The sequence below is a fragment of the Acartia tonsa genome, chromosome 10 (genome assembly GCF_053477335.1).
Source record: "Acartia tonsa isolate MP-2025a chromosome 10, ASM5347733v1, whole genome shotgun sequence".
Lineage (NCBI taxonomy): Eukaryota > Metazoa > Arthropoda > Copepoda > Calanoida > Acartiidae > Acartia > Acartia tonsa.
The window spans coordinates 29,050,758-29,062,117 of NC_137269.1; the positions used below are offsets into that span (position 1 = coordinate 29,050,758).

General features: G+C 34.6%; 1 protein-coding gene across 2 annotated transcripts; it reads right to left on the reverse strand.

Moving 5' to 3' along the window:
- Nucleotides 1-1,225: 1,225 nt before the first annotated feature.
- PIG-T (phosphatidylinositol glycan anchor biosynthesis class T) lies at nt 1,226-11,294 on the reverse strand. 2 transcript variants are annotated; one of them, XM_080174206.1, is made up of 16 exons: nt 11,195-11,294; nt 10,717-11,077; nt 10,331-10,463; nt 9,809-9,882; nt 9,361-9,593; nt 9,144-9,210; nt 8,571-8,720; nt 7,927-8,047; nt 7,298-7,368; nt 6,844-6,960; nt 6,168-6,275; nt 5,552-5,609; nt 4,314-4,416; nt 3,671-3,758; nt 2,162-2,316; nt 1,226-1,738 (listed from the first exon to the last, which is right to left on the reverse strand). In XM_080174206.1, the coding sequence occupies exons 2-16, from the start codon at nt 10,985-10,987 to the stop codon at nt 1,664-1,666; spliced, it is 1,824 nt and encodes a 607-aa protein (XP_080030332.1). In that variant the 5' UTR covers nt 10,988-11,077; nt 11,195-11,294; the 3' UTR covers nt 1,226-1,663. The 2 variants fall into 2 exon arrangements, with proteins under 2 accessions (XP_080030332.1, XP_080030333.1); XM_080174207.1 differs by having other exon boundaries at nt 7,298-7,365; nt 7,924-8,047.
- Between the last annotated feature and the right edge of the window lie 66 nt (nt 11,295-11,360).

Sequence of the window (11,360 nt, forward strand, 5' to 3'; positions counted from 1 at the left end):
AAACATTCTAAGAATCCAATTAAATTTTGGGTTATGGGTTCCAGGGAGATTTTTCTAGTTATTAATTACAGAATGATTACGTCAGTCTGATGTGCTGGTAATATAAAAGGGGGAGGCGGAAGTGACACTTTTTGAAACCAAAACTAATAGTCAAAGGTACTCAACTAAATAGAGAGTTACAGCTCTGAGATTTGACGTGGCAGTTGCTTTTAAGAGGTATAATATGGAACTGTGAAGAAACGGCGGCGGAACCGCTGCTCCTGCCGAAAACCGCTGTTTCCCGCCGAATTTTTTTCGACTTTTCTCTCAAAATGCAAATATAAGGAACGACAGGAAAGTGGAAGGCAGCAAATGCAGTAAAAGAGAAGTGTGGTTTACTAGAAGTATGATGCCGTTCAATATATTTGCACTTGACACTTTTTATATGAAAAAATAAGGTAATTTTTTAAAAAAAAATTATCTAATATAGCGAGAAAAGACAAAAATAATTTTTCGGCGGGAGTGGCGGTTCCACCGCCGTTTCTTAACAGTTCCATATTGTACCTCTATATAGCAACTACCATGTGAAATCTCAAAGCTGTAACTCTTTATTTAGTTGAGTTCCTTTGACTTTCAGTTTTGGTTTCAAAAAGTGTCACTTCCGCCCCCTCCCTTTCAAATGAATGCTTTTTTCTTTGAACTTTCTTTTTTTTTATAGTTTTTTGTATTGTATTAACTTAAACTCTCCCTTTACAATTTCCTCCATATTTTCTGGATTTCAAGGTCTTTTAGCAAATACTTTTAAATTGAATTAATTGCCCATTGTCCCCCTCCCTTACTTTTCATAGATATGAACTTTCTAATGCACACCCAATTTAATCTACACGGTAAAATTGACGACCTTTACATATGCCCCCCAAATACTATTTTAGATTAATTTCGCTTGTTAGTTATACCTAATACCTGATATAATATACTCCCCCCTCTTATTTACCCCTCACTTTAGTGTAACGAAATAACGGTAAAATAGAATACCAAACACTACTGCTGTACATTGCTATCCTTGATTTTCAATTCAATTGAAGGTACTGCTTGTTCTTTATCTAACTCATAAAATTTTCTCTGTTTTTATGTTGATTTGGGGAGTTATATAACAGTTGAAAGATTTTCCACAGATAACAAACAAAAAGTTGTAAGGCTAATCCTAATAAAAATATATACTTATTTTAAAATAATTTACATCCAATTAAGCTCATTATTATTTATTACAAGAAGGTACAAAAACTATCACACTATAATTTTTTTAAAATCATGCCATTAGAACAGATATTGAAAATATAAATAAACATAGGCTAAAACCAATCAAACTCTTACACAACAGTATTGTGACGTTTTACATTGCAAATACAGTAAGTCTAAAAAATACAGTTCTAATTCAACTTAAAGTTGTTCATACGTTCACTTTATTACTTATAAATTAAAAGCATTTGAAAAGTTTCTTTTATATGTATATAGTTTGTTGGTACATATTAGATATTTTAAGTATTTGATCTAAGAAAACCTTTTCTACTTTTCAATCATAGTTTTCATTAAAAATCATTCAATTGCAGAAATGCATTATTTGTTTGAATTATATGTATTCTTTTATTTTGATTTATGAGTAGCATTTGATGCTGTGCTACAATTAGTTTTCTTCTTCACTTACACCTTCAGACTCATTTTGACTGGCGGCTGTCTGATCTTCAGATATTTCATCATTCTAAATTATATATTTAATAATTTTCAAATTTTACTCTTACATGATGTAAGTTTTTTTGTCTCATAAGATTTTTCTATGGTTGTCCATTTCTTGGAAGCCTTAGTTTTAGATCAGATTTTAAAATATTTTTTAGGAAGGGTAAATAAATTTCTCTTATAAAAACTTAAAGCTATTTTAGGTAGTGTGGTTATCTACCCATGGTCGTCCAAGAGCGGGGGGGGGGGGATCGGGTGATTACCCGAGTATATCCACCCTCAAACTTTGAAATTCCTAATAAAGCTTGTCCGTCCACGTAAACAACTAGCCCCTCCTTTCGCTCAACCATCCTCCTCAAAGCTAGGTTTCTAGGTCAGATCACTTCTCCACATCTTTTCAGCCAAGGGAAATTAAAGAGAAGCTTTGCTACGAAAAATATTTACAAACCTTTTCATCAACAACTGCATCTTTCTTTTTTCTAAAGGGAACTATTGCTAGAGCCGCTGCTAATATCTTTGCCAGTAGAGACTTCTCTTCATCATCAGGTGACACAAGAACCAGCTTTTTCGTTGTCATATTGTGGATTGGTCCGAATGCCAGTGCTAAAAATGAATTATTCTAAGAAAATAGCCTATGATGAATCATGATGCCTACAATCATTGCGGCGCATCTACTGTTACAATTTTGATTACAAGTCCATTGTTTGTACGTTCGTCAGTATTTAATTTTTCACAATATTTGTAGTGTGATACAAATAGTGCACACTGCACATTCAATATTGCTAGGACTCCATGAAGCCAAAAACTGAGAAATGTGACTTTTTTTGTAACAAATTAGGAAAAAAACGTGTCAAAGAAAACAGTTCTTAGACATCAAACATGTAATAAATTTAAAAGAGGTATGGGCGCCGCAGAAGTTGTAATGTTTCACTGCCATTTTAAGTTCCATATGTAATGTACTAAATTAGGTCCTACCCCAAACGTCGGAGTGGACAAACGCAGGAGTCCCAAACGTCGGAGTGGACATTGCTTAAGTAAAACCTAGGAGTGTCCGCTATTTTAATAATATGACAATTTAAAAATTTTTTTATACCCCTGTCTACAAAATAATGACTATGGCCGCAGCGCTCGGCCCCCTGGCCTATAACCTAACCTAACTAAGAAAAATAACGAGACCGTTGGTGGTGGGTTGTATAAAAAATTCAGGATCTACTGCAGTTCACGGTAAAATATTGCTGGTAACGAATATTGCCAAAAATCTATGAATTTGAAAGGCTGCTAGCTGCCAAACGGCTGAACGTACAGATCATACCCGCACACCATTTTAAGCGGTATAAGAAGGCCTACAAATAATCTGGAACAGCCAAGATCCAATGATGCACAGGGAAAGCTTCACTGAAGAAAAAACGCGTAAAATAGGCCTTTTTCGCGCATTTCTCTGCACTGCGAGATAATTATGCATTATTGATTTATGGCTATTCCAGTTTATTTGTAGACCTTTTTATGCTGCTTATAAAAGTGTGCAGACATGATCTGTACGTTCAGCCGTTTGGCAGCTAGCAGCCTTTAAAGTTCATAGATTTTTGGCAATATTCGTTACTAGGAATATTTTACCGTGAACTGCAGTAGATCCAAAATTCAAAATTGAAAAAAAAAAATCAAAATTGAAAGAAAAATTTGGGACTTTTGTGTTTGTCCACTCCGACGTTTGTCCCAAAAATCCTGCGTTTGTCCACTCCGACGTTTGCCCCACTCCTGCGTTTGTCCAACTCCGACGTTTGGGACTCCTGCGTTTGTCCACTCTGATGTTTTTCCACTCCTACGTTTGGGACTCCTACGTTTGGCGTGGAACCCTAAATTATTGCAACTACCAACCAAAATCCAACTTTTTTTGCTGAGTTACTTAATATTATTTATTTAAAGAGAAACACTTTCGGCAACCTCTTTAAAAAATCACCTGCAATGGTACATGCCAAACAGATGACATTATATGGCATAGAGAAATCTGGAGTTGGAACAGTCACCAGCAAGGTTTCTGAGTATACCTGAACATCAAAATTCATTATTGAACCCAGTAACTTTTTTTTAATAGAGGCCTCTAGGAGGACTTAGGGGAAGGGATGGGAATTTTTTTAAAGGGCGATTTATCTTGTGAGGATTGAGATAAGCTACCCTTCCCCAATATAGATATAAACCTTCCATGGACATGTAAGAAAGGAGAACCATAGCGGAGAACTCTTTCTGTGATAGTCAAACTGTTGGGGCCGAAGCTTGAACCCATTAACTCAAGACAACGAGTGCGTGTCTTTTAAATAAGAACCCATAAACTATAATTACAAGATTATTAAAAAGTAATATAGTAACCCCATCCTGATTTCATCAGAGTTTTAATAACTGCATGGGATTCCTACGATAATGATGCAAACCAATCCAGGAGGAGCCTAATCCAACTGTAATAACCTAACCTTGCATATATAATGTTTACTAAGTAATAACGTGCAAATTTTCAACCTAATGACTAATTTTTTTGTTATGTGATAGCAACACATCATCCAACTTACTATCCTTCTAGATGTCTCTATCTATCTATATATTTGTACCTGGATGACCGGATCTGCAGCTATGTTCCCCCAGAACAAGTTTGCCATGGTTGAATCTTTTCTGTCCAATATTGTGGCATTAGATGTGCTGTCCACTGGTAGTCTAAATTATAAAAAAAAACAAGGATGACAACATCCATAAAAGCGAGGCTCTGAAACGGTAGGACAAACGATTTTTATCACTTGTAGAGTGAACTGAATAATAACAAAAATAATAATAAATGTATAACAGTCGAAACAAACTGGTAAGTAAATTTGTTGAAAAACTGCTTAAATACGGGATATTGTTTTACATAAATACATGTTTATTACTTAATTAATATTATAGAGATGCTTCGCTTATAACATTGTACTTTGTTGTCAAAAGAGTCAATATTCCAAAAATCAGATCAATCGGATTATTATATCACATAAAAGTTTGATGTTAAAAAAGTTAAAAATCAACATGTTCAAAATGGACGTAGGGTCATTCTGGTAACGATTATAGAGTTGCTACGCTTTCATGCAAAGTTAAAAATTGATAGGACAATTCTAACATGCCATTATTAAAGAGAAAGCTATCCATTCTGGGCGCATGGACGTACGGACCGACCCTAATCATAGAAAAGCTTCGCCTCTGAAAGGTTTGCAAGATTAGGTTTTATGAAAATCTTTTCATTTTTTGAAAAAGGAAATATTTACTTTCGAGTACAGGCGTACGAACCCCACAGAACATACCTATAGAAATTCAATCAAGGATGGAAATTTCCTTTAAAAGCAAACCATGTCAAATATAAAAATACTTTAATGACATGCATACTAATGTAATAGAAATCTTGAATTGAAGTAAAGCATAATCAAAAATCAGGTCTTATAAGTTAGTATTTAAACTCCAACAACTAACAAGTATGTAGCAGCCGTTTTTAAAGTACTAAGTGGAGCATACCCTAGCTATAGTAAATACAGCCATGAATTAAATTTTCATTTCAATGTGTTTAATGCTTTATAATCTATCTATAGTTTCATATTTCAATAGAAAATCATAACATTTTTATTGTCTTTTTATATGATTAATAATTTAAAATTAAATTAACATACAGACAACGCAGTTTTGATACAAGATACCAATAAGTGTGAGTAGGAGGAATGCCTTATCCCAAATAAGGCACAATTAATTACTTACCATAGCTAGAACTTTCAGACAAAGGTAGTGCAATCAAAGGGTTGGTTGTCTGCAGTAATTGAAATTTTAGTGATACCTTGTAGTTAGAACAGCTGCACCGACATACAGACCATGATTAGCATCTGGTGGATATTCTAAATAAATTCTGTTTGTATTATTCTGTACTTAAGGTTTATGAAAATTCTTTATTAATTTGAAAAATATTGTTTGTTCGACTTTTTGATTGCATTTGATAAAAAAAATATCAAAAACTTTACATTTAGTGTACATATTATTCAAAACTCTACTTTAGTGGAAAGTAGACTAAAACCTGCTAAAGACCAAAGACATTTTTCCCTCAAAACTGTAAAACGATGGTGAAGCCTTTTATGAAGTTAACACACAGATAGACATTCAATTACTTTAATTAATAAGAGACCAGGGGATACGCTCCCAGAGTCATCTTCTAGAGGTAATTGAGCGAAGTGGGGAGGCGAAAATCAGCTCTCTTTCAATTTTAATTTTGAAAAGAGAAATTTTTTTTGGATAGAGGTATTTTTCTTGGAGCGGTTTATCTCGGGAGGGTGGAGGTCATAAACCTACCCTAGACCTTGAAGAAGCTTTACTGTAAAGGTATTACATATCGGTTCAGCGGTTTGTGAGATCCGTCCCCACAGATAGACATCCTATTACTTATATATAATGATTACTACCTGTCCAGCGCAGGATAGAGTACTCAATATCTATCCTGATGGTAGTTAATGATCTAGCTGGAAGTTTGAGAATAAGCTCCAGGTGGTACGGCCTCTCTCTGTCTCTACCTGGGAGAATAACAACATTATTGATCTAGCTGAAAGTTTGATTATGAGCTCCAGGTGGTACGGCCTCTCTCTGTCTCTACCTGGCAAAATAAAAACATTATTGACCTAGATGGAAGTTTGATTATGAGCTCCAGATGGTATGGCCTCTCTCTGTCTCTACCTGGCAGAATAACAACATTATTGATCTAGCTGGAAGTTTGATTATAAGCTCCAGGTGGTACGGCCTCTCTCTGTATCTACCTAGGAGAATAACAACAGTAAACTGTAATATAGAAATAATATACATTATCTTGGAGAAAATTATGCTCAGTAATAAAATCATAATTTTTAAAAATTTTATAAAATCTTGCGGTCCTTTTGATTTTTGCAGGGCTTTAAAGGGATAAGACAATGGAAATAATTTGACGTACAACCCCAATGATGATAATTAAAATTACCCACTTGTAGACTAAAATTACCAACCAAAATCAAATAAAACTACCTAATGTTTTTGAGACAACGAATAGGATATTTCATTCATTGTCCCATTCCTCTTGAGATTATGAATAAAATATTTTCATGCACTAACCTGGCCTAAAAACAGTCCGTACAGGTTTGACAGGAAGTCCATCAGTTTCTATCCTCAATGTGTGCAGATAAACTCGTAAATACCAGGGTATTGTCTCCAGATACGCCACGGTTATACCTGAAACAATAATCCTTTAAAAGTAACAAGATGTGTTTCCGTGTGTCTGTACCCAATGATCTCGCTATTCGCTTAACAGATATGGTTCTCCTTTACATTGAAGCTTCTCATTGGACTAAGGAAGGTTTAAAGCAATTTTGGGAAAGGTTACCAACACCCTCCCTAGAAAAATAATTACCCTCCCCCCCCTCCCCCCCACCCCAAATTGAAAAAGACCTAAAGTACAAAACAAACTAACCACTCCCCCCACTCTAGTTTTCAATTGATTTTAAAACCATAAGGTGGTTCATGTGCTCCAATAGGCACATTAAGGGAAACGCCATGAAAATTGTATTACCTTGCGAACAGCTGTTCTTAATCGTGGCAACAATGCCGCCCCTTTCTTGTCCAGTACCAACAACATGTCTACAATCAATCAATCAATCAATATCATAATATTTATCATTTATGAATGTTCAATTAAATTCATTTTAATTCAAGTAATGGAAATTCTATGGCCTTAAAACTTTGGGTTCTATTAAATCTTGATTAATTTGTTCAACATAACAGTATCCTAACTTTTTAAACCATGATTTTATTCCACAGAAGAAGAGGGAATATGTTTTATTATCGTTGGGGATGTTAAATTAGGTATATTCTAAATCAATTTATTTAAGCATTGGACATAAACCTTTTTATTCCTTTAATCTATTTTCTTACATGTTGCACTTTATGTCTATTCCGTTGATTATCCTTTTATAAAAGTACCAGGATCTCTGTGTCTGTACTGAGGTCTTGGGGAGGTTTCTAGCTATTTTAGGGGAGGGTACTATAAGGTGCCGACACTTTTTCTTTTTAAAACTACAATTTAAAGTGAAAGGTTGACTTAAACCTCCCCCCCCCCCCCCTAACCTCAAGTGCTCTAATAAAGTCCGCTAAATGCGTAGCCACTAGTTATAGATGAAATGATATTGATTAAATTTCCTTGAAAGTAGAACAGGTGGAGCTCTGACAATGCCATGAATATGAGCTTTAGGATGTTTAGCCATGATGTCGGTTATTCCTTCAAATGACTTGGAGTCATAGACAGCTATCTTGCGCGGCATACCTGAACGGATCAATACATTTTAATTTTTAGAAGCAAAGGTTTTCTATAATTAGGTTCGGTCCGTTCGTACGTATAACGTATAGCTCTTATCGTTAATGTTAGAATTGTCCTATCGATTTCAAACTAGCATGAACAGTTTCGAAAGCGTAGCAACTCTTTAATTCTTACCGGAAAGTCCGTACGTCTATTTTAAACATATTTGATTTTTTTACTTTTTCATCAACAATTTTTATTTCATATAATCATAAAAGTTTTATTCGAAGCAGCTCTACAATCAAGTCAAAAATGTAAATATTAAACAGTATCATTTATTTAAGCAGTTATGCAAAAAAATGAATGTTTTTTTTTAGACTTATACATTTATTTTCTTCTTAGTCAATTCTGACACTTGAGAGAGTAAAGATACCACTACCAAAAGTAGCACAATTGTAAAGGAGAACCATATCGGTTCAGCGGTTAGCGAGATCCTTGGCTTCAGACACAAAAAAATCTTACTACTTTATATAATAGAAGGATAGGTTACCTGCACCAAAATATAAATACTGTGATGGAGGTGGTTCCAGCTGATAATTAGAATCCGTAGTATCAATATAGATGGTGCTGTACGCAGCTAGCGGGCACCCAGCTGTCACACCAATACCAAACATTCGCTTGAAATTCCAATCCATGTTGTCTAGTAATTATTCAGTGTAATACTTTTATAAAAAGAAACAGGATGTATTTCTGTAGCTTTTAATCTCACTAACCACTGCACCGATTTTGTTTACCTTAACTGTAAAGCTTTTCATAGGTCCAAGGAAGGTTTAAACCTATGTTAGGACAGGGTACCCGGGCTACACCCTCCCATGATAAATCGCTTCTGGAAAAAAATGTCACAAAAAAAATTTAAAAAGAGATAGGTATTTAGATACATTTCTTAGACTTATAAATGAATATTCTTCTTATTAAGTGCTAACACTCTAATATGTTAATAGATACGTTTGTCCTTCCTTTTGATTTTAGAGATTCTTTTTAATGGATGTTTTCATCCTTGTAAATACATATCCTGATAAACAACGTTTTTTCTTTAATGTCTGCAATTCTGAATTACACTTTCCTGCTTGTTTATTAATAATAACCGGATCTATAACAACATCAACATTCTGGACTAATTCTACACCAACCTTTTAATATCATACAATACAGCTAGAACATCCAAGCTTTCTTTGAGAGGAGAAAATGATATTTACTTTAGCTCTTTGAAATGAAAAATTTAATTTTTATTTTTGATATTTAAAAATATATTTCTTCAATTGTCTGTATTGTATAAACACCTGGGAGCAATCAGCTGTTGCGCAAACCGGTTTCAACTCGAGCCCAATAGAAAAGTACACGCTGTACTTCTGTATCTGCCCAGAGCTAAGTAGGACCGCAAGTCCCCGCCTGTTTTTGCAGGGCAACAGTTTTTTCCATGGTGTTAGATTTTCTGTGCATAGATTTTCTCTGGGGAGAATGCCATAGCGTAGGAATGTACGGTTAGTACTTAACCCCCCTTGTCCAACGACTCCTTTAATATGGTGTAAATGATAAAAGTAAAATTCTAGCTATAATTGGTAAAAATTGTTATTTTGGCTTTTGAATGTTAAAATCAAATGAATGAATTTTAAATTCCAACCATTTGAAGTGTTCAAGGATGTTTCAAATTGTGCAGAACATCATTATCTATACATTAACCATGTCTCCCTATTTAGATTGCCATTTTGCTTATTACTTTACACCTGCCTTGGTTAGCAAAGGTGAATTCTGGTTGGATAGCCTCTGTCCGTTTTAGATTATTCAGGGAAGCACAGAGTAAACCTAGAAATTTTCAATATTTTGATAGGTTTAAATTTTAGGACATATTAGTCCGTAAATCCTTATATAAAAGTAACAGGGTTTCTGTATGCCTGTGTGTCTGTCAGTACCTTAGAATAAAGCTAAGCCTATATGATCCTCTTTTAGCTTTTAATAGGTCCTGTGAAGGTTTACATCTATTTTGGGGGCGGGTATAACCACCCTTCCAAGACAAATCGCCTTAAATAAAGCAATAAATAACCCCCCCCCCCCCTCTTAATTTTTTACAACATAAAGCTAAAATTTAAGTGAGAAGGTTAACTCCCCCTCCCTCCCACAACAGAAATGACCCTAGGGGCGAAGCAGCTTTTATGTAAAAGTTTTTACACTACTTATATACTTTCCACCTTTGTGAAATAAAAAGTCAAATAATTTTTTGCAAGGGAAGAGCATAATAAAATATTGAATTTTCCTGCTAACGCGCTGGTCAACCCCTCCCATGCTTTATCAACGTCAGGTACAGTCTCTTGAAATCTGGCCACAACTTGAGCTCCTGAGGGTGAACTTTTGATAGGGTAGCCCCATTTCTCATACCTCCACAGTCCTAGAACAACATTTTGATAATGAGCTTCTCAGCAAAAATAAGTAAAAAAAAAATTTGTAAAATATTTGAAATAGGACGATTGATCATGTAAAAATATGGTATATCGTTACTGTATGCGTGTGTGACTGTAGACTGTTTATGTCAAAGAGTCTGAGAGGACTGCATATATATCTTGACATTTACAGAATTAAAATAGCAAAAATATATTTTTCACTATACATTAAAACTTTGTAGGATTAAAGTCAAAACTCACCTTGAGTCAATGACAAAGACAACTCTTGCACATTGAACGCGGCAATGATATCACCAATTGAGCGCGGGAAAAGATTATAGTGTTCCCGCCTTTTCTCCCTTATATCTGTGTTCCACGTGGTAGTGAACTGAAAATGACTATAAACATGGCCGCTAGGCGTCTCTTTAACATAGAGTTCCTCAACAAACTTTTCTTCTGAGTTCTCAGTGTTTGCACTTGAGTATATCACAGATTGAGTAAAAAACAATAATGTAATCACGTTAGTCTGCATTTTATAGTTTTTTTTTAGTTTTTACTTTATTTTATTCTTTTTGTTTCACTATTGAAGCATGCTGTTTGCTTTTCTGAGGGTCAAATAGCCCTGAAAGGTGGTGAATAGAGTAAATTAGATTATAAACAAGCAAAAAACGACAACATTTATACTAAAAGCATATTTAGTATAAATGTGTTCTATGATAAACTAATATTACTCTATTGCCTGGATAAGGTCGCTAGGCATGCGTCGAACTTCTTGAAATTCTTCAGCTGTCGCGTAATTCAGCTTGGTCTGTGGATCTGTATATGTTGTTTCCAGTCCACTGGAAAAAGAGTTATTATAATAACATAACAATAAAAAACAGTTGACATATGAGCAAAATGAACAA